An 18,882-nucleotide genomic window follows, 5' to 3' on the forward strand; every position below is an offset into this window, starting at 1 on the left:
GAGGAGGGCTGATTTCCAAGATACCGGGAAGTGGTCGTTGTTCAAGCAGTTGTCGAAGAGGATGACGAGACGTTCAATGATGGTAGGCGCACACTTCCGCAGAACAAAGTTAGAGATGCCATCGGGGCCCGAAGATTTTTTATTGTTGGACCGGGAGATTGCAAGTTCGACTTCTTCTAGGGAGGTAAAGAAGGAGGCGAACGGGCGTGTTCTGACTATATCAGCCGGGCATCTGGGAGAAAAGGGACAAAGGTAAGACCCTTCCAAGCTCAACCTTTTATCGCTGACAGTATTGGCGACCACCGAGTTCCAGATGGGGTCCGCTGGCGATTTGACTCTGAATAAGTAGCTGAAATAGGCAGATATTTTTTCCTCAGGGGAGTAACACTGAAGGCTATCTATTTTTATCGGGATTTGGTTAAGGTTTAGAAGATTTTTTCTTACAGCCAATCGATTAATTATTAAGAAAATTTGTGGGCCAGATTTGAGGATTTTCTTGTAGGATCAAATGCATTCAGTTCGGACCGAATAGCTCCATTGATTTTGTAGGACAGGTGTTTGATGATCTTGGAGAGGAGACGGTAGTCAGCGTTGTATCTGCTCCGTAACCGGTGAAATCAACGTTTCCTGCGCTGCAGTAGTCTGTTTCTCTCGCGGACTAAGAAGAGGGTTGAGGGAGAAAGGTACCCGTATTTGTAGTAACCAGGTTCTTTAACTGGAGCGTGCTTGCCAATTGTAGTTTCGAAGGCATAGTTCACTTTCCGGATGTCCAGGGGAAGGCCCAGCACACTGTCTAAGTCGCGTTCGAAATCGTTCCAGTTTGTCAATAGAATGAATAGTGGTTTCATTTACATATATTCCATTTCAAATGAAATTTGAAATTGGCAGTACATTCTACAGGATTCTTCGTCAAGAACAGTTTCCTCAGAGGTGGTCCTTTATTATGAAATACACGATGTTCTTTAATTTTGTAATTCGGAATTTACTGGAGACTACTGTCTTATCATTTTGAACAGCAATGTACCCCATTTGATGCACAGAGCCATCTACATGCCACTTGTATAAGTCCAAGGGTAAACAGGCAAAAGTACATATAAGGAAAATTTCGCATTTCGTGAAAGTGAGAAACTTTTTGATATTCGCAGCGAAACGGGTATTCCCTTACTATCAGTGGATTACTAAGAAGATTAAGGCGGACAAGACCCCACACTCCAAAGAGCAGGTTGTGACGTGACTTCCGACATGCTCGCCTCCTTCATGTACGGCTCATTTTCGCATCCCACGCTTGGCCACGGTTCGTGTGCAGTTGCGCAACTCGAGAAATCAACTGTCAGCTGTCATCGGTGCCATGCCCTAGTGTCAACTGTCACTCGCCATTGTTCGGACCCGGACGTTGTAGATCGTTCGCGAGGTTGATTTGTTTTTTAGTTTTCTCCGTAATAAAGTTGTCCAAAAAATCCCAAATTTCATAATTCTCCCATCGACTCAACCGGTTGCACGGGTGTCAATTCCGAATCTGCAGCAAACGTCTCCGCAGCCCAAAATCCCTCTCCAAATTCGTTGTGTCCGATCCCTCTAAGAAAATTTCCCGGTCGTGTTTTTCTGCTATTTTTATCGCCGGCGCCTCCGCGTTTCGTTGTATCGTCAAATTCACACGTTTCTAATCTTCGATAAGAGATTTTGTGGCGAGTCATTTGCTGGTGTTGAAGTGCTGACGGACTTTGTGCTTACGAAACTCGAGGAGTCGGCGTTTGTCGAAGGCACAGTGGCCGGTTGGAGTTTTCACTCGCGTTAACTTGGCATTCCTCGTGTGTTGTGTGTTGATGGAAATCGACTAGTCGGAAAGAGGATCCGTTCTCACGTTAGGCGATTCCCGCATCCTCGTCATCCTAGTCACGCACGGAATCCGTCTGTTCCGGATAGGGGACGGGCCCTTCATGGTGCTGCTGTGAAATCGGAGACAGACGACCGCAATGGCCACTTATTACGAAAACACTCAAGTGTTCGACTTCAGCTGGAAGCAGGTTGTGCAGGCGTTTTGGAACAGATACCCCAACCCGTCCAGGTAAATTCATCTGTCATTCACATTTTAACCCTCGCTCGGTCTTTGGACCCAGCTTGCCAAGATTTTTCTCGCAATGAGAAGAGCCATTGCAGCGTCGCTAGAGCTCACGCATTCTAATTGTAGCCACAGGCGAACTAGAACTGTTGTGCAATCAGTCACGTTTCGGTGTTTATTTTCGATGCGGCCAGAACAGCGACGAATCTTTCTCGCAACCGGTTAGGGAATGTCGGCCGGTTCTTATCACATGTTCGCGTCAATTCCCAGAGGCAGTTATCGATACTTTTCACGTTCTTTATTTTGGTTTTATTCGAATGGACCTGTTGCCTGCCTTGTCGCAGTTGATAGAGATCGCGAAGCAGAGCTTGCATCGCCTGATATTGAGTACACAGTTTTGCTCTAATCCAATTAGATTATGTAGAACTGACCTAATTGAATAAATTGTCAGCACTCTAGCGCCAAAGCGCCTGGTTCTGTTTGTTAGCCTTGAAAATATAAACGGAATTTGTGTCTCCGGCCAAATAACTGGTCGACGAAGGGGACTACCTTGAATTTCAACCCGTTTCAGTACGGGGCCGAGAAGACCTTAAACAAAACATACTTTCTGCAGTAGACGATTATGCGGAAGCTAATTTATTGATTTATTCCGGTTGCATAGAATAGATTGGTCCGCATATTGGGTCACCTGCTGACTTCGCATTACAGAAACACATTATCATGTCTGTGTCACAGAATACCGAGAAAATATTAAAAATGCATTTCCAAATTGATGGTTTAGTCCGAGCTGTACGACTTTGACTCCAAGATAACCTACTAATCGACTTCTGTGTGCTTAGCCGTGAAGGCTGAAAACATAGTGAAACCGCGAGTAAACCAGCGATACTACCGGCGGTGAAAGCTTCGAAAACAAACAAAGAACGACATACGAGGTGCTCGATCTTCACTCACACTAGTCCCATATGTCCTCCTTCGCTTTCGACGCTTTACTCGCAGTTCTCTGGCCAAGGACTACTCTGAATAAAGATTTCGATTAAGTTCCTTTCGACATTGAGTGACAAGCTGTTTCATTTTGATCATAAAGTGGCGACTTTTTTATTCATATTTCTTCATAGATGAAGGAAATTAACGGACAGGGGTCGGAAAAGAGAAAATAATATGATAAGGGAATTTGGGCAGAACATGTCTCTTCGGAGATCTTAGAACAATTTGAAATCCCATTCTCCTTGCCAAACGTATCTGGCGAAGTAACAGCGTGGGGACTAACCTCCTCGCACTGTACAATATATTAACATATCTAGTAGGAAGATTGTGAATAATCTGGGCACCTTTAATTTCAATGAAGTTCTCTACAGTGGCGGCCGGGGTAGCCCTAGAACTACCCCGTATCACTGACATGGGGGAGAGGGGCTTACAAGGAACGAGGACCGACAAGAATGCACGTGTTACGCCACTAGTCCAACGCATCATCTTCGTCTCCATTACCGCAAGAGGTCGTTCATTATCTTTTATAGTCAGCCAGCACTCAGAACCATAGAGAGCAGCAGCATCGACGACATTGCAGTAAATTTTAAATTTGGCGCGTTAGTTTATACTTCCATCACAAAGAACACTAATTTTGGTACTTCATCCAGGTTACGTTTTATTCAGATTCAATCTGAGACCGTGTTGCATGAGACGATCATTCCAGAAGTGCTAGGAGACTAGGAGAACATCATCTACGTAGAGCAGTGTGTCGTGCGCTGGACTTTTCCATAACAAGAACAAAGAGGTGAAAGGGTACTTCTTTGATGAACACCGACAGAGACACGAAGCGGTTTCGATATACTCGCCACACTTCGAACTTTACTTTTCGGATCGTTGTAGAGCAATTTAAAATACCACGCGAGTTCTTCTGGCAGAAGGTGTTGTCGTAGAGCATATCAGATGAGTTCGTGTGGCACGCGGTCAAACGCTTTCTCCATATTCATAAATACAATGTAGAAAGAGCGATGCTGTTCACGGTGTTTCTCCATGAGTAACTGTTTTGCTTTCTTGCTAGTGTGATCGTGTTCTATCTCCCTGAGTCGCAGTGTTGGAAGCTTCGCTTTCCTGAGCTCAGATCCGATGTCTTGGCGCTGACAGTTACGTCTCTGTGGTTCTATGTATCTGTCGATTTGGCTTAACCCCACGGTCTTCTTAAGACACGGATTGATTTTATGACCAGAACCATAGCTGAGACAAGCGCAACGGTACCAGTCTTAACGGAGTGCATGGCTCAGTTTATTCGTACTGGTGGATACAAGACCTATCTAAATCTTTACGCACGCAACACCACGCCGATCCCTAAAGGTCTCTGTTCGCTTAAGCGTAACCACAATCCCCATGAAACTCCCACTAAAGGACCAACCGGAATTCTCTTGAGACATGTGAATTCAGGAGCTCTCCCGGTTCCAACGATACCAATATACACCTGATAAGGTTTCGCGATCTTTTGCCACTTCAGATGAGTCCCCGTGCAGACTCGCGTTTGATCGCCCTAATTAAGCCTTTGGGGCATTCATAGTGAATACAGCGTATCCCGGTGCCACCACATGAAGATTATCCGACCGCCTGGTTTTGATTCGGACAACAGGGGTGCTGCCCCGTCTTCCTCCGCACCACCTCACAGCACCAGAGACGCTGACCGATGGAATCATTCCAAATGTCAACAATGCTTGTGGAAGTGGGGGATGAACAAATTCTCCGTTGAAATCTACTCGAAATATTTCCCCTTTTATTCGTGGCGGCTCGTCGATCGGTAAGCAAGTACCGTTTTTGGTGTTCAATATTTTGTGTGTGTTGGTATCGGCATTTGACAAGTCGGTTCAGCCCTCTTTCGCCATCCCAGTGTCCAGTTTATCCTAAAAATCTTTGTAGTAGACCGTTCGGGTAATAGCGATCGCTTTTTAAGATTTTGCGTAAAACAAAACCTTATTAAAATCGGTTTATTGTCTCTGTGTCTGTCTGTCATACACATTTTTCTCGAAAACGATTAACACCAAATTTGGTGGAAAGATGGGAACTGTGAACGCTTGCGAATACAGTGAGTTACATAATTCTACATCGAATTTAGGAGGGGTACTTGCAAAAGGGGGGTGTACATTTTTTTTTCATCAAATATAGTCATGTGATGTATCAAATGAAAGATCTCAGTTAGTACTTTTCGAAGTTGGTTTTAGTTTTCACATTTGTTGGAAAGGTGGAGAGAGCGGGGGGTCGAAAGTGATTATTTCTTTAACGGACCCATTCTCAGAAACTACCCGACCGAAAAATCTGAAAAAAATCAGCAGGCTGCCTATATATAGGCTAGGCTCCGAACTACCCTCAATATCAATATCTGTCAAATAAAGTTAATACTATATTACTATAATTTTTAGAAATTGGCTGTAGAACCCCCCTTAACTGGATCGTGTCTTTAACTTGGTTCCACGATTCTCCCACATTCGTAATGGTTGGTAATCACGTAAGTGGGATCATTTTTCTTTCTTACGAAATCGCCACGATCTAATCCGCGGGGGGCCACGTTGTTTCATCGGTGGCTTGATTTGCAAGACGGCAATCAATGGCCAATGTTGACGGGCGATGGTCTCATAGGGAACGGGTTTGCAGTCAGTGACGGTGGTAAAATGTCGGCATCTTATGAGAATACGGTCGAATAAGGCCATCCGCAACGATGATATAGTCATCAGTAGGCACTTTACAGTTCTTTGCATGGAGAAGTTGCCAGAAGTCGTCTTTCTCGGCATGAGGTCAAACTGTTTGTGGTGTGTATGCGGGGAAGAAGTGAATACTGCCATAAGCTGATATCATGGTGAGCTTCATCAGTCATCAAATCGCTTGTCTTCTTTAAGAGGAGACCAGCCCCAACCTAGACCCTGAAAGTGAATTTCCTCTGAACATGTATATTTTGAGAACCACTCAATGAAATGATGAAATATGTATCGATTTTTTTTTCGTTTCTTACATTCAATTTTAGGTACATCTTTCTGAAAAATGGTGATAGATATCGGGTTGATTTCTGTTTCGTTTCATTAAGAATTGGTTTTTTTTTACAGAAATCTTTCGAAACAATTAGTTTGGAAATGTAATTTAATAGGTACATAGTAAACAAAACATAATAATGCAGAAAGAGAGAGTGCCAAGATCCTTCAGACTGAGAATCTTGGTTTTGTTCGTGTTTATTTCCAGTCCGACTCTACTTGCCCTTCTTTCCAAATCCAACGAGATTTGACCAAGGTCGATGACCCGGTGAGAGATCAAACAGATGTTTTCAACGTAGTCGGGTTCTTTGAGGAGAGAGCTCTTCCACGACCTTCGGACAATATAGCATCAAGGACGCCACTGATCACGAGAAGGCATAATATTTTTGCAATCCTGGCAGACTCCGTTTTGAACCTCAAATTCCTCTGAGATTTTACCTCGATTGCGCCATCATATGTCGCTCTGATAATAGCTATTCGCGTTTCTCCGGTATGCCCCTTCTGCGTAGAGCACGCAGATACACTGTTCAGGCTATCGAAAGCTATCTCGAAATCGATGAAGAGCAGGTGTTGCGAAGATCTAAACTTCACGCGTTGTCCCAAAATGATCCGTAGGACGTTGATGTAGTAAAGCAGGAGGATCTGAAGGATTATTTTAGCTATGATCTTTGTAACATCGGAGAGCACGCAGATATCCCTCCAATTGTCATACTCAAAACGATTGCTCTTCTTTGGAATTTTAACGATCAAACCCTTTTTCCATTCTCTTGGACACATTCCCAGGATTTCCGTATGAGTGGAAGTAACACATCTGCTGTAACTGCGGTTACAGCGATAAATAACTGTGGGGAAGCATCGATCCTAGCGGCTTTACTCCGTTAAGTGAATGAATGACCGAAATGATTTCTCTTCTTCTTGGAGGAATCGCCCAGATCCAGGTCTAACACTGACTAATCATTTCATCCACAAGAAACGTAGCTTCGCCATATGTGATACGGTTAAGAACCGTGGTGAAGTGTCCTTCCACCTCTTCAGATGCTCGTCGCTAAGACGTGGACCGTCAACGTTCCTGAAAGGACCATCGAAATGTTAACGACCAATTCAAGTTCTTTCGTGATGCGGTATGTACTTCTGACATGATTGCATTCTGTAGCATCTTCCGCTTTCCTTTTGTCACGGTAAATACTATGCTGAACTTCTCGGTATTTCTCATGGTATCGCAGTTCGATGGCATCATGCCCGCCGTTTTTGCAATTCGATTGTCGCCTATCATTGGGAAATCTTTCTTCCTTCGCAAACGACATCTTTGAACACCTTTATCTCTGGCATGGATCAAAGAGGTCAATTGATCACTGCTTGCGGGGAAACTGATATCGAGAAAAAAAACGAGAAAACTTCCACAACGTGGATTTGTACTGTACCCTACAAATTCTCTTACCATCCTGGGGCTCTACTAACAATTGATTTTTTTAGCAATAAACTCATTAAATTTTTTTAAGTAATTTGATTTGATTACTGAGTGCGGGTATTTATACTAGTGGATGAGTGTTCTATCTGACACCCCTGCTGGAGCATTTGCTCTTAGACGACTATTCCACTTCCCATGGTACCAGATAACCTACAAAAAACTCCAAGCAATCGTCAATATTAGTCGCCGCCGTAGCTTCGGGGTCCTATGGCGCGACGCGATCCCAAACCAAGAAATTTGTGGACGTACTGGTCGGATTTGTGGACGTCTTGATTATAAGGCGGTCGACAGGTCGCACATTGAGAAAGGATGACATTTCCATAACAGCGCAATCCATTTTTACGAAATAACCGATGAATGGGTCGCCCAAAAACTACATGATACATAACACTGGAGAAAGAGAATCCTTTTCAATGAGTCCTGGAGGAAATTAGATTTCACTAGTGGAGTCCTGACGCCCTTTATCCCTAAATAAAATTTAGATCTGCTTCAGCCGACCTAGGCCTTAATTTACTAGCAGGTTTCGCCCTGAATATAATTCATAGATAAAGTTAAAGGATGTAGATTGGAAACGTTTCGTCAGTGAGCTTAGTGGAAGGATCTACCAGAAAAGCGAAACTACATTGCCGGCATTAAAGGGAACGGAAAGCCTATGCTGACAGGGCGTGTACCTTATTGGGTAATTTTTTTCCGAAATGACTGGCAAGATGTACAAAGCTATCGGGCGGGCCATCTCATCTCATGTCCAATGGTTACTTTCTTTGTCTATTTCACCGCGTTCTAGAAGACTGCTAGAGTTGTTTTTCTGCTGGAGTCAAGAAGAGGATAAGAGTAATCCCCGGTCGTACAGGCCCATATCTCTTCTCTCAGCGCTTGCAAGGTCCTGAAGAAGATTATTGTCCAGCGACTGGAGGTGGAAACACCCCATCTGTTATCGGAGAGGCGGTACGGTTTCATTAAAGGGAACGCTGACAGGGCGTGTGCCTTACTGGGTAATTTTTTCTGAAATGACGCTTGCGGTCAAAAGGTAGTTAGATGAGGGTGTTACGTCAAAGAGGCAGATTAGATGGAACGAATAGGGAAAGTTCGGATCACATAAAAGTGCGTAAGTCTTCTCTTGAATGAGTTCCTGTTGTCGCGGAATCTTGCCGCCAACCAACGCATACGCGCGTGCTACCTTCCGGCGACGAAGGGATTTACTCGATGCTACTTCATCTGGAGTATGATAAGCGACTCGTCATAGTGACCGTGGTGATCGGACCCGAGTCTGCAAGAGACTTTTCTGAAGTGGCGTTTGCCACAAAGCCTCACCGGCAGTTATCTTGTATCATGGGAACCGAGTTGCCATATGTTCCAAAATTATCGAAAATAAATTATGCATGGTATCCATGGCAGTCCATTTCAAGCCGCATCAAAATTTTTCCGTTAGGCTCTTCCTCAGAGTGCAATACCTCCAAAGTCAGCTTCAGAATCAGCTGTAATATGTTCTTGGGAATTAGTTTTTCGCATTTCCCAAAAGAAGACGTTTTTGGAACATGTGGTTTTTGGAACTAGATTCCGCATATGTTCTGTGGAAATTCCTGGGGGATGTCTTATTGGTCCGATAATTTGCGGTTGGCCTCCTTGTGGGAGTTTCATGTTGATTGTGATTGTGTCCATATTGCGAGGAGAGTTCCTTGTGGGCTTAAGCATCAAGTTACGCTGTACAACTCGGGAATCGTTCCCCTTAGTTGCGGCAAAGATGTTATAGTATGAATGGTAAGCCTGCATTCACTATAAACCAGTATCGTTACGCCAGTCACTACGGGGATCTGATTGTCGTCTCTAAAGGACTCTCCAAGGATCTTCATGAATAAAATTCATACTCACGTCGCCTTTATGAATGCATATAAGGGGGCCAAATGACACCTTGCAACCACTTCCATCATGTTACTCCCAGGGCAAAGGTACACTAGTCTTTGGTGAGAAAATGGATTCATCGATTGAAACGAAATTTAGCGGTCGATCCAGCGTAATTTAGAGGTACAGAACCGCGGAAATATTTACAATTGCGTGTAAGGACTTAAGATAGACTTAGGATAGAAAAGGGTGTCTGATTTCCGATTTTTACATAACCATAACCAGTCCGAATATGGAAGACCCGGCAGCCTCATGAAAATAGTCTTAATTTGATGGTTTATTTCCGATTGATTGCAGGCATATCCTCTGTATTCTAAGCAAAGAATATAAATCGCGCTCTCTCAGAATTAAGGAAGAAGTTTGGAGTCCTAACATAGTATTATCGAGGAGTCAGCGCATATTCCAAAAAAAAAACAATCTTTGGTCTGTTTTACAGATTAAAAGTCCGCCTGCAAAATCCCACGCATAACGAATGATAATGGAGTCGTAATTCTTACTTGAAGGAAACATTTTATAACTTTTCCCAATCGTTTTGCATTAAAATGCTTATGAATGCTGCTAGTCATAATTTGAATCGATTTCGAAAGGATTTTACATCACTCTTAAAAAGCCCCAAAATGTAACCCCTAAATAAAATTATGTCGCCCGTGCTAAGACGTATATTTTTCAAATTATTATAGATAAGATAACCCCCAGTTCTGTTGCGATAAGAAAATAAGTATTTTATCGATAAAAATTCGTTGCGCTCTAGTTTTTTCTATTTAATACAACGTCAAGGGGCACTAAAATCGTAGATAATTTCAAAACCAATGAATAAAAAACTCACAGTGCAAAATGCAAATGTAAACAACTCCGAAAGTCAATTGGAGGAGCTAGAAAATAATAATATTAACAACAAATGCTATTTTCAGATTAGAATAAAAATTTATAGACTATTTTTTGCATTTAGCACGCAGATATTCGTGGAAATTCTTATGCAATTTAGTTGAAAAGCTGCGTGTCATTCAGATAACCTATCGCGCGATACATCTAGATATCAGAAAGCTGATGACTATGTGGTTTTGCAAATTGGAAAATGGCGTAGCCCTTTACAGGTCACAGTTGATAATTGACATAAATTTGTAAACCATGGTCAAAAAGCAACATACTACGTGCTCCAACCCCTCTAAAAATTCTTCAATTTCATATTGAGGAGGTTGGTCACATTTGATTAGATCATTCTTCCGCTTGGGCCCGGCGAATCGTCTGTACGTGGTCCACAGTAAACTTATTAGTATGAAATCGGATTTTTCGATAAGTCCGCCAAATTCTCCGACGTCAATTTTACAATTTGTACCAGGTTCGTGCGAAAGGACTCTTCGTGCCTAATACTTAATTATGATACTTCAGTGTGGTGAGGGAAGCTGCAGCTCGTAGCGTTCAGGCCTTTTGCTAAGCTATTGTATTGTCCACTAAAATCATCTATTAAGCGGCCTCCAGCCTGCGGCGTTTAAGAGATTTTGCTAATCGGAAAACATCCTCCAATGGCAAAGAGTGCATAGATTTTCCGTTAACGAAATTCTCTCCGATATATTTCATCTGATGTCTAAGGAGTCCGCTTCCTCCTTTCTCTAGCATTGACTGCATATATACGAGGGCAATGATTCCATTTCTTTCATGTGGTTGTTTAAGAAGCAATGTCTCGTTAAAGGCTCTACCAGGTTTTTCATGTCCCACTTATCAAGGGTCCCGAGTTCTTTTGCAGGCAGGAATTCAAATTTTTCAATTCGGCTATGCGAATCCTTGCAAATTCAATGCATACTTGACAGTGAAACTCCACGCCAACTGACTTGATATTGTGTTTCTATTTAATGCGGATACGCTGCCGGGCTCTCGGAACAGATTCACATGGTGCGACCTCGCTATTTTTGTCGAAAACATTCTTGGCTGTAAATAAAACAGCGCATATCCCCGCCGAGAATATGGTCGTCCAGATAGATGCATGGTCACTTCATCTAATATCCTAAGGCATCCGTGTGTGTCCGGATAGCTGATTAGTTAGAGCACAAGGCTGTCGTACGGAAGGTCGCGGTTCAAATTTCACTGGTGCCAGTGGAATTTGTATCGTGATTTGACGTCGGATACTAGTCGACTCAGCTGTGAATGAGTATCTGAGTCAAATCAGGGTAATAATCTCGGGCGAGCGCAATGCTAACAACCATTTAGATTGTTGCGCCAACGATTATTATTATTATCCTAAGGCCAGGCCAAAACCCTTAGAAGTAGAAAATATTTTAAAATTCCTGTCGACTATAGGCTTGATGGACACACTATAATAAATGCACTATAGCTAGGCTTAATTTCATTAGTGGCATGAAGATTTGTATCGTGGCTGGATATTGGATGCCAGTCGATTCAGCCGCGATTCATTATCTGTGTCAAATAATAATCACAGGCGAGCGCAATTCTGACCACATTGCCTCCTAGTGTACCATAAGAACCTGATCTAACACGCTTCAGGCCTAGATCTAATTGGATTGTCGCCTCAACGAGTACTATAACCATTAAAGGACAATAATAGTGTTTTTACGACGCGGTGCATCTAATAATTTGATTCGAAACATGTAATTGTCGAGGTGAATATTGTTTTGCCAAGGCTACTAAAGGACCTCCTAGCATTCATAATGACTTCTCCTTTAAACATAGCTGAAATCATCGCGGCTACCTATGCGCTCAAGTGCGCAAATCCGCGAGACTGTTTGCTTATAACCACTGCATTCTATGCAGAGTTGTTGCTTCCACTTATCCGCAAACTCTGGAAATCTGAAATCTTTCCAGGGATGATCGTTAAGATTCCCAGCTCTGAAGTGTGACAAATGAAAAGGTATATTCGTGCTCCTTGTCCTTCAAAAGATAATAGCTAAAATATCCCGCAACGCTTGATTGATAGAGAACAGTTTGGTTTGCGTTTTGGATCCTCCTGAACAGTGGAGAATTTTTAAGGTTTTATGTGAAGCAGGTCTCATTCTCAGAACCTAGCAAACCACAAAATCTGAAAAAATCACAGTATTGCATCTCTACGAAATTTATGCCTTAAAATACATCTAGTTCCGATATCTGCATCTGCATCGACATTAAACCAGCGTTATTCATATGTATGTATGGATATGTATGCTTTTGAGCACGAAGTAAGTCAAAAATATGGGTACGACCAATGGACTGGACCATAAGATACTCCGGGTCAACGAGTATAGCAATGCCTTCAGGATATCGATTCAAAAAATTCATGATTCCACTAGGAGTTTCATTTCATACCTTTTCAAGCGCTGTTTCCGTCGATTGGTGATCCTTCTAGCATCGCCAAGAATGTCACCTCCTAGAAATTATTAGTGGACTAGCCAGTAATTCTAGTTTCATTGCACCTTCGTTTCCAAAGTCAAGAAAGATGGCCTGGTGGTCACTATCAGTGTAGTGTTCACTCACCCGCCTAACCATCCTTCTCGTCAACCAGGTACTAAGCTATACCTGATCGACGATCGAACTTAACGCTGTACCCCGAAGGTAGGAGCGCATCCAACATTGGTCAGTACGATGTCCAACTCCGCAAATATTCCGATGAGGATTTTGACCTGTGGTGTTCGTTTCTCGGCCTTCCCACACCAAGGCGCAATCGTTCAAGTCGTCGGTAATTGAGCTGTGGTATCCAGTATTCTATACTAGACTGTCTATCACCTCGTTATATTAACCCATCACTGCACCAAGAGGAGCGTAACAGGTACAGATTTGAGTGCCATTTATTTTAGCCCTTACGAAGCTCGCTCCTGGAGATTTCATTGTTTTTTATAAGGCTTACAACTTTGCAACGTGCCGGTCGTCCACTTCCCCTTTCCCCTTGTACATGTATCATGAATCTCCAGCACAATTTTTTGATGAGGTGGTCCTCTTATTCATGCACCTTTTTGCTCTGACCAAAAACGAGACATTATCTCTTCTTCTCCTTAGAGAAGGGGGGCAATCCCTGAATCGGTACACGGCCCAACCTATTCTTACCTTGCCCCGGGTAATTAATCCAAAGGCTGATACCAAAGGCAAGTCCACAATAACGATCAGTCTATCCCCATGTACCTTCTATCATACATCGTTTCCCTTGTATTCTTTTCTGTTTTGCTAAGATTGAATTGTAGCTTTAGACCAAATGACTTTTCGCTGGATTTATCAGATCGCCTTTTTGCGTTCATTTGATACACTACTGTCCAAGGCTGCCAATTTCGGATTCTACGCCGAAGCCGTAGTCGGCAAATCACCAACTTTTTCCAGATCTTCACCAGGCGAGCTTTCCTTGGTGGGAAAGTTTTTTCTTCTTAGCTGCTTGCTGAGTACCAAAGGGTTCACTTATAACGTCCCTACTCAGTTCGATTTCTCACCACCAACGTTGTCCTTAGTGGTGACGTCTCCCGCTTCGCACTCTTATAAGAAAGATTTAGTGTGTATCTCATTTCCATTCCACTATTATCTCTTGGAGCATAAAATACCACAGTAGCCAAGTTTCCCACTACTGAAACACTGCGGTACTGAGTTTACGTTATAATTGAATTATTTTCTGGGTCTTCACATGGCCATTTTTTATCCGCAGATATACGTTTCCTCCCGCAATGTATCCGGGTGTCAGTTGGACTGAAAGCACCATCCACATAATGGCAAGCCGCAACATTATTAGTTTAACTTTGCACGAGGAAGGAAGAATTTGAGACATTTTTGTGTGTAGGGATTTATCAAAATTGTTCACCAGCGATAAAGATGTTCATAAAATTCTCGCTCACAGCCTAAGCCCGCAATTCCTTTTCAGTTCAGTTCGGTCTGTCAGTTACGCATAAAGAATCAGCATTTGAACGCCGTAACGTGGATGGTATAAATTTGCCCTGTCAGATTCGACAATTCACGCGGTTGTTGATCGAAAGAAAAACGATTCGGCCAACCGGCCAGAAGTGTTTGTTTGGGTTGTGAGCGAGAATTTTATGAACATCTTTATCGCTAATCAACATATTTAATAAATGTTCACGCATCAAATTATCTCAAATTTGCATCTCAACGCCTTCCACGTCCAAAGTTGCACTAAATATGTTGCCACTTGGGTGGATGGTGCTTTCAGTTGAACTTGCAGATGCACGCGAGTTTTTTTCGGTGTAACTGAACTGTACGTGAACGGCGGCTTTAAACAAAGATGTCTGGCCGATTGGCTGAATAATTTTTCCTTCGATCGCCGGTCGCTTGAAAAGTTCAAACTAATAGACCAGATCCTCCCATCAACATTTCGGAAGTCAGTCAAATGCGGTCTGTTCAGACGTAACTGTCAGATCGAACTAAACGCGGATAGTGGATTTTAAACATAAAAAAGCCAAAGAAAACATTCCAGTGTCATTAGATTGATTTGGGCAGCCAATTTGGATCAAAATTATGGAAAATTTTAGGCACACGAATTTGCGAAACTATACCTCGGGCTGTATGGGCTCGTTGAAATCACATGTCATTCACATCCATATTTTGCAATTTAGATAAAAAACAAGTCGGGAAACCGGAAGCTGGACGCTTCAGGTATGAAAGGTTTTGTGTATTTCTTAGTACGTAGCACGTAATATATCCATATATCATGTGAGAGTATCCACTTTCGGGTGATATTGACATTCATAGTCTTCAATTTTCAAAGAAGCAACAATTTCGACGTATTATAACTTTGTTAGTAATAGTGCGATTTTCACCAAACTTGGTAAGATCATGCTCTACATTATAGTCTATCTCACTGCAATTTGGTGGTGCTAGGATGAACTTACAGGGGGTTTCCCGCCAATTATAAAAAAGGATAGTAATATACTATTATTAACTTTATTTGAACATATATCGGTATGGAAGGTATTTCGGAGCCCAGGCACCATATAGTGGCAGCCTCCTGATTTTTTTCAAATTTTTCGGTTGGGTAGTTTCTGAGAATGGCCCCCTTAAAGAAATGATCACTTTCAACCCCCCGCACTCCCCACTTTTCCAACAAATGTCAAAACCAACACCAGTGCTAACGGAGGCCTTTAATTTGATACCCCACACGACTATATTTGATGAAAAAAATGTTACACCCCTCTCAAATTCAACGTAAAAGGATGTACCTTTCTACCAAATTTGGTGTCAATTGCTATAATCGTCTCCGAGAAAAATGCGTGTGACGGACAGACAGACAGTAAACCGATTTTAATAAGGTTTTGTGTTTACATAAAAACTTAAAAACAAATATGGAACACCATTAACTGTTAGGAAAAGGATGTGCTATGTTAGCTCATAATGTGGTCTATTATGAGCTACTTAAACGTGCAAATATCTCACCCTCCTAGTTCCTGATTTCCAGAAGACAGATTCTTAATCTAAAGACGAAACGAGAGGCTGCATCTGATGAGATCGAGATCGATCAGCTACAAAATTTTGATCGAGCTTAACCCTGAGACGTCCAGGAAAGTCAGTAAAAACCTGGACAAAATATCCCAGCAGATCGTAATCCCTTCTCAAAACATTTGGCTGCCCGAAAAGGGGAGCATCCTAGTAAACATTCCCCAAAACTCACCACTGCACCCTAAACATTTACGACCACAGTTTCGAAATAAAGTTCAGTTTGCTGTCTCCAATTAATCCCATCCTTCTGCCGCATCTACCCACACAAAACATCGTCCCGGCGTCAATTGTGACGTCTATAAATAAGAAATCAGTAAGTCCCGATAAAGTCCCACCCATAGTCCGTGGACAACCTTATGTGAATTCCTAATTGGGGGAGCTTTACCGATGTTTACCCATTGGTGATTGTCGCTTGATCTCCAGAAATGTGAAACTATTGTTTTCGGTGTGACCATGGGAATCACGCCGAAAATAAAGGACGCTGCTCTCCTTCACCTGTTCTCTCAACTTCTCCTATTCCTACACTCTCAAAACCACCTGATCGATCCCCAAGGTGCGTCAATCCCTAGCTTTTAATCGCTAACCATGTACTGTATATATCCCCCCTCCCTTTTGCGCTGTATTCACCAGACTTGGCTCCTTCTAATTATCACTTGTTCGATGGGTCATGTCACGATTTTGCTGAGCTGCGCTTTAGCTCATGCGAATATATCGAAAAATATCTCGTTGGATGGTCCGCCGAAAAAGGAAAAAAAAATTTACAACCTGGTATCCACTAATTGTCCGAAAGATGTGTAGCTAGCAATAGAGCTTACTTTGAATAAAACTATCTTTATTATTCTTCGGAATTTAATGTATTATTTCATAGTCCATACTTGTACATTTAGTAGCACAACCCTTTAATGATGTATTAATAATTTACCATTAAAATATCTTTTCCAGCGCTCATGTTTTAACAGAAGACACAATCGAGCGAGAAGTTCGTGACGGCAAACTTTATACAAGGAGACTCCTATCAAAAACCAATCATGTTCCGAAATGGGGCGAACGATTCTATAACTCAAAATCTGTAAAAATTCTTGAAGATTCGGTGCTCGACCTGAAAAAAACGAACACTCACAACTTATACAAGAAATATTGGCTACAAACGAATAATGGTACGTAACTTCAGAATATGTCCAACAAAAATCCTGGCCATTCAGTATTAATTTTTCCTTCCATGACAGAGTGTTGATGAAAAAGTTGAGTACAAAGAGAGAGAAGATGGAAAGACTGTAGCCATAAGATCTGCTTGGATAAGTTCACAAGTGTTTGGTTTCTCAAGGGCAATCCGAGCATTCGGTGTTGAACGTTTCAAGACCAATTGCCAGAAAGCGGTAAGTTCACTTGGGTCCGCTTTCTAGCGGGGTGCATTAAATTAAGAAATTAATTCAATCCACCTTCTATTTGCAGACCATAGGATTCAATCACGTCCTACTGAAGATGTTTCCACAACATTCCATGGACATTCAACACAGTCAAGCGAAAACCTCGACGTCCGTGAAAGATGCTGCCAAAACCACTTACAATAAAGTGAAATCACAAGCGAGCAAAATCTATGATGCATATTCCGTGAAAAATTGAGACAACGAAGAAAGGCAAGGACGACAATCAACCAAGGCACGGCCATCGCAGCCATAGGCAAACTAGGCTAGAATCGTTCACCCTGTGAAAGACTAAAAACATTCAAGAACAGTACATATGAGATTCAACGGCGACCCATTTGCTCCTTTTTCTTCACGAGTACCCTGATCCTGACCATCTGGAAGCTAAAAGTGTATGAGGAAAATCGTTGGAGCACTGCCTGCATGCTCGAATAATTTGATCCTGCCTGCACAACCACTGCACGTAATCCGTCTTGAATTTTATTGTTACTGAATGCATCAAACTAGGGAAGTCGATTGGTAATGACGTACTTGCAATACTTAGTGTTATGATATTTTTACTCTATATCCAGCCGTGTTCCGACGCATATTTCGTGTAGTGAAGCGTTTTCCACAAGAAATCGTCAGTGTATAATCTTTCATTCCAATTAAGTGAAGAATGCAGTCCTTCTTTCTTTTCTAGTGATGTAACTGCGAAATAGTTTCAAAGAATGTTTTTAGTCGGCTACAAGTAGCTATTTGAGGTAGAGGTGTAAAATGTAATTTAATAATTAGAGCTTATACTGTAAGAATACATAACACTATTACTTCTCAACAAAAAGAATGAATTTGTATATTCAAAATTTATATATTTTTGTTTGAATAAATCTAAAAATGTTATGTTTAGTAGAACGGTAAGAAAGCTTTTCTATATAGTTCGGAATAAATATCTTTTCTTCACTGACATGTCCATCATTGATCATGTAGTTGCCATTCACCCCTAAATGGGGCAAAGCGCATCACCAACGCCTGTGCCACCGTTCACAGTTCGCTGAAACGGTCTTCAATTCCTTCCAGTACTTCTCGGGAACCCTACACCCCTTTTCTACTGTTCAACACCAAGTGCTCCATTGGCGACTGTCGTGGGAGCAATGGAATTATCGCCCTGCGCTTGATGTGTGCCTTTTGATAGAGTTGTCCGGAAGTAACGCCAATGAAGTGCTTTGTTAGACATAGTATCAGCCTAGTGTACCCTGTTGACACGTCGCAAACAAGTGTTGAGAAAGGACATTATCATAGAACAGTCTTAAATTGATTTTTTTTGTTGAAATAGCTGCATTTGCACATATAATATAATAAGGATAAGTTAACAAAATGAACCTAGCGGGATTAACGCGTCGAGCGACATCCAGTTCGATGCCATCATGTTTCCTAGTATATCTAATTAATCAACGTCTTCGATGCTCCGCCCATTAGTGCAGATAGGAACAGTGCGATGACCCATCAGACCGAGAACATTGATTTTGTTTTTCTTATTGTGTGTTTGTTGTTTATATTCAGTCATACTTTACTTGATCCCTTTCCAAATCCAGAGCAATTTGGCCAAGATCCATGATTCGACGAGAGAATCTGTTTACTGTC

At 42.1% G+C, this 18,882-nt stretch overlaps 1 protein-coding gene across 1 annotated transcript; it reads left to right on the top strand.

The window, feature by feature from the left end:
• Positions 1-1,342: 1,342 nt before the first annotated feature.
• Positions 1,343-18,159, top strand: LOC119654376 (protein preli-like). The gene is given in 5 exon segments (XM_038059733.1): positions 1,343-2,065; positions 16,781-16,940; positions 16,942-16,995; positions 17,065-17,214; positions 17,291-18,159. Coding segments are annotated over 5 exon segments (627 nt in total). The 5' UTR covers positions 1,343-1,973; the 3' UTR covers positions 17,462-18,159.
• Positions 18,160-18,882: the final 723 nt, after the last annotated feature.

The sequence above is a fragment of the Hermetia illucens genome, chromosome 4 (genome assembly GCF_905115235.1).
Source record: "Hermetia illucens chromosome 4, iHerIll2.2.curated.20191125, whole genome shotgun sequence".
Lineage (NCBI taxonomy): Eukaryota > Metazoa > Arthropoda > Insecta > Diptera > Stratiomyidae > Hermetia > Hermetia illucens.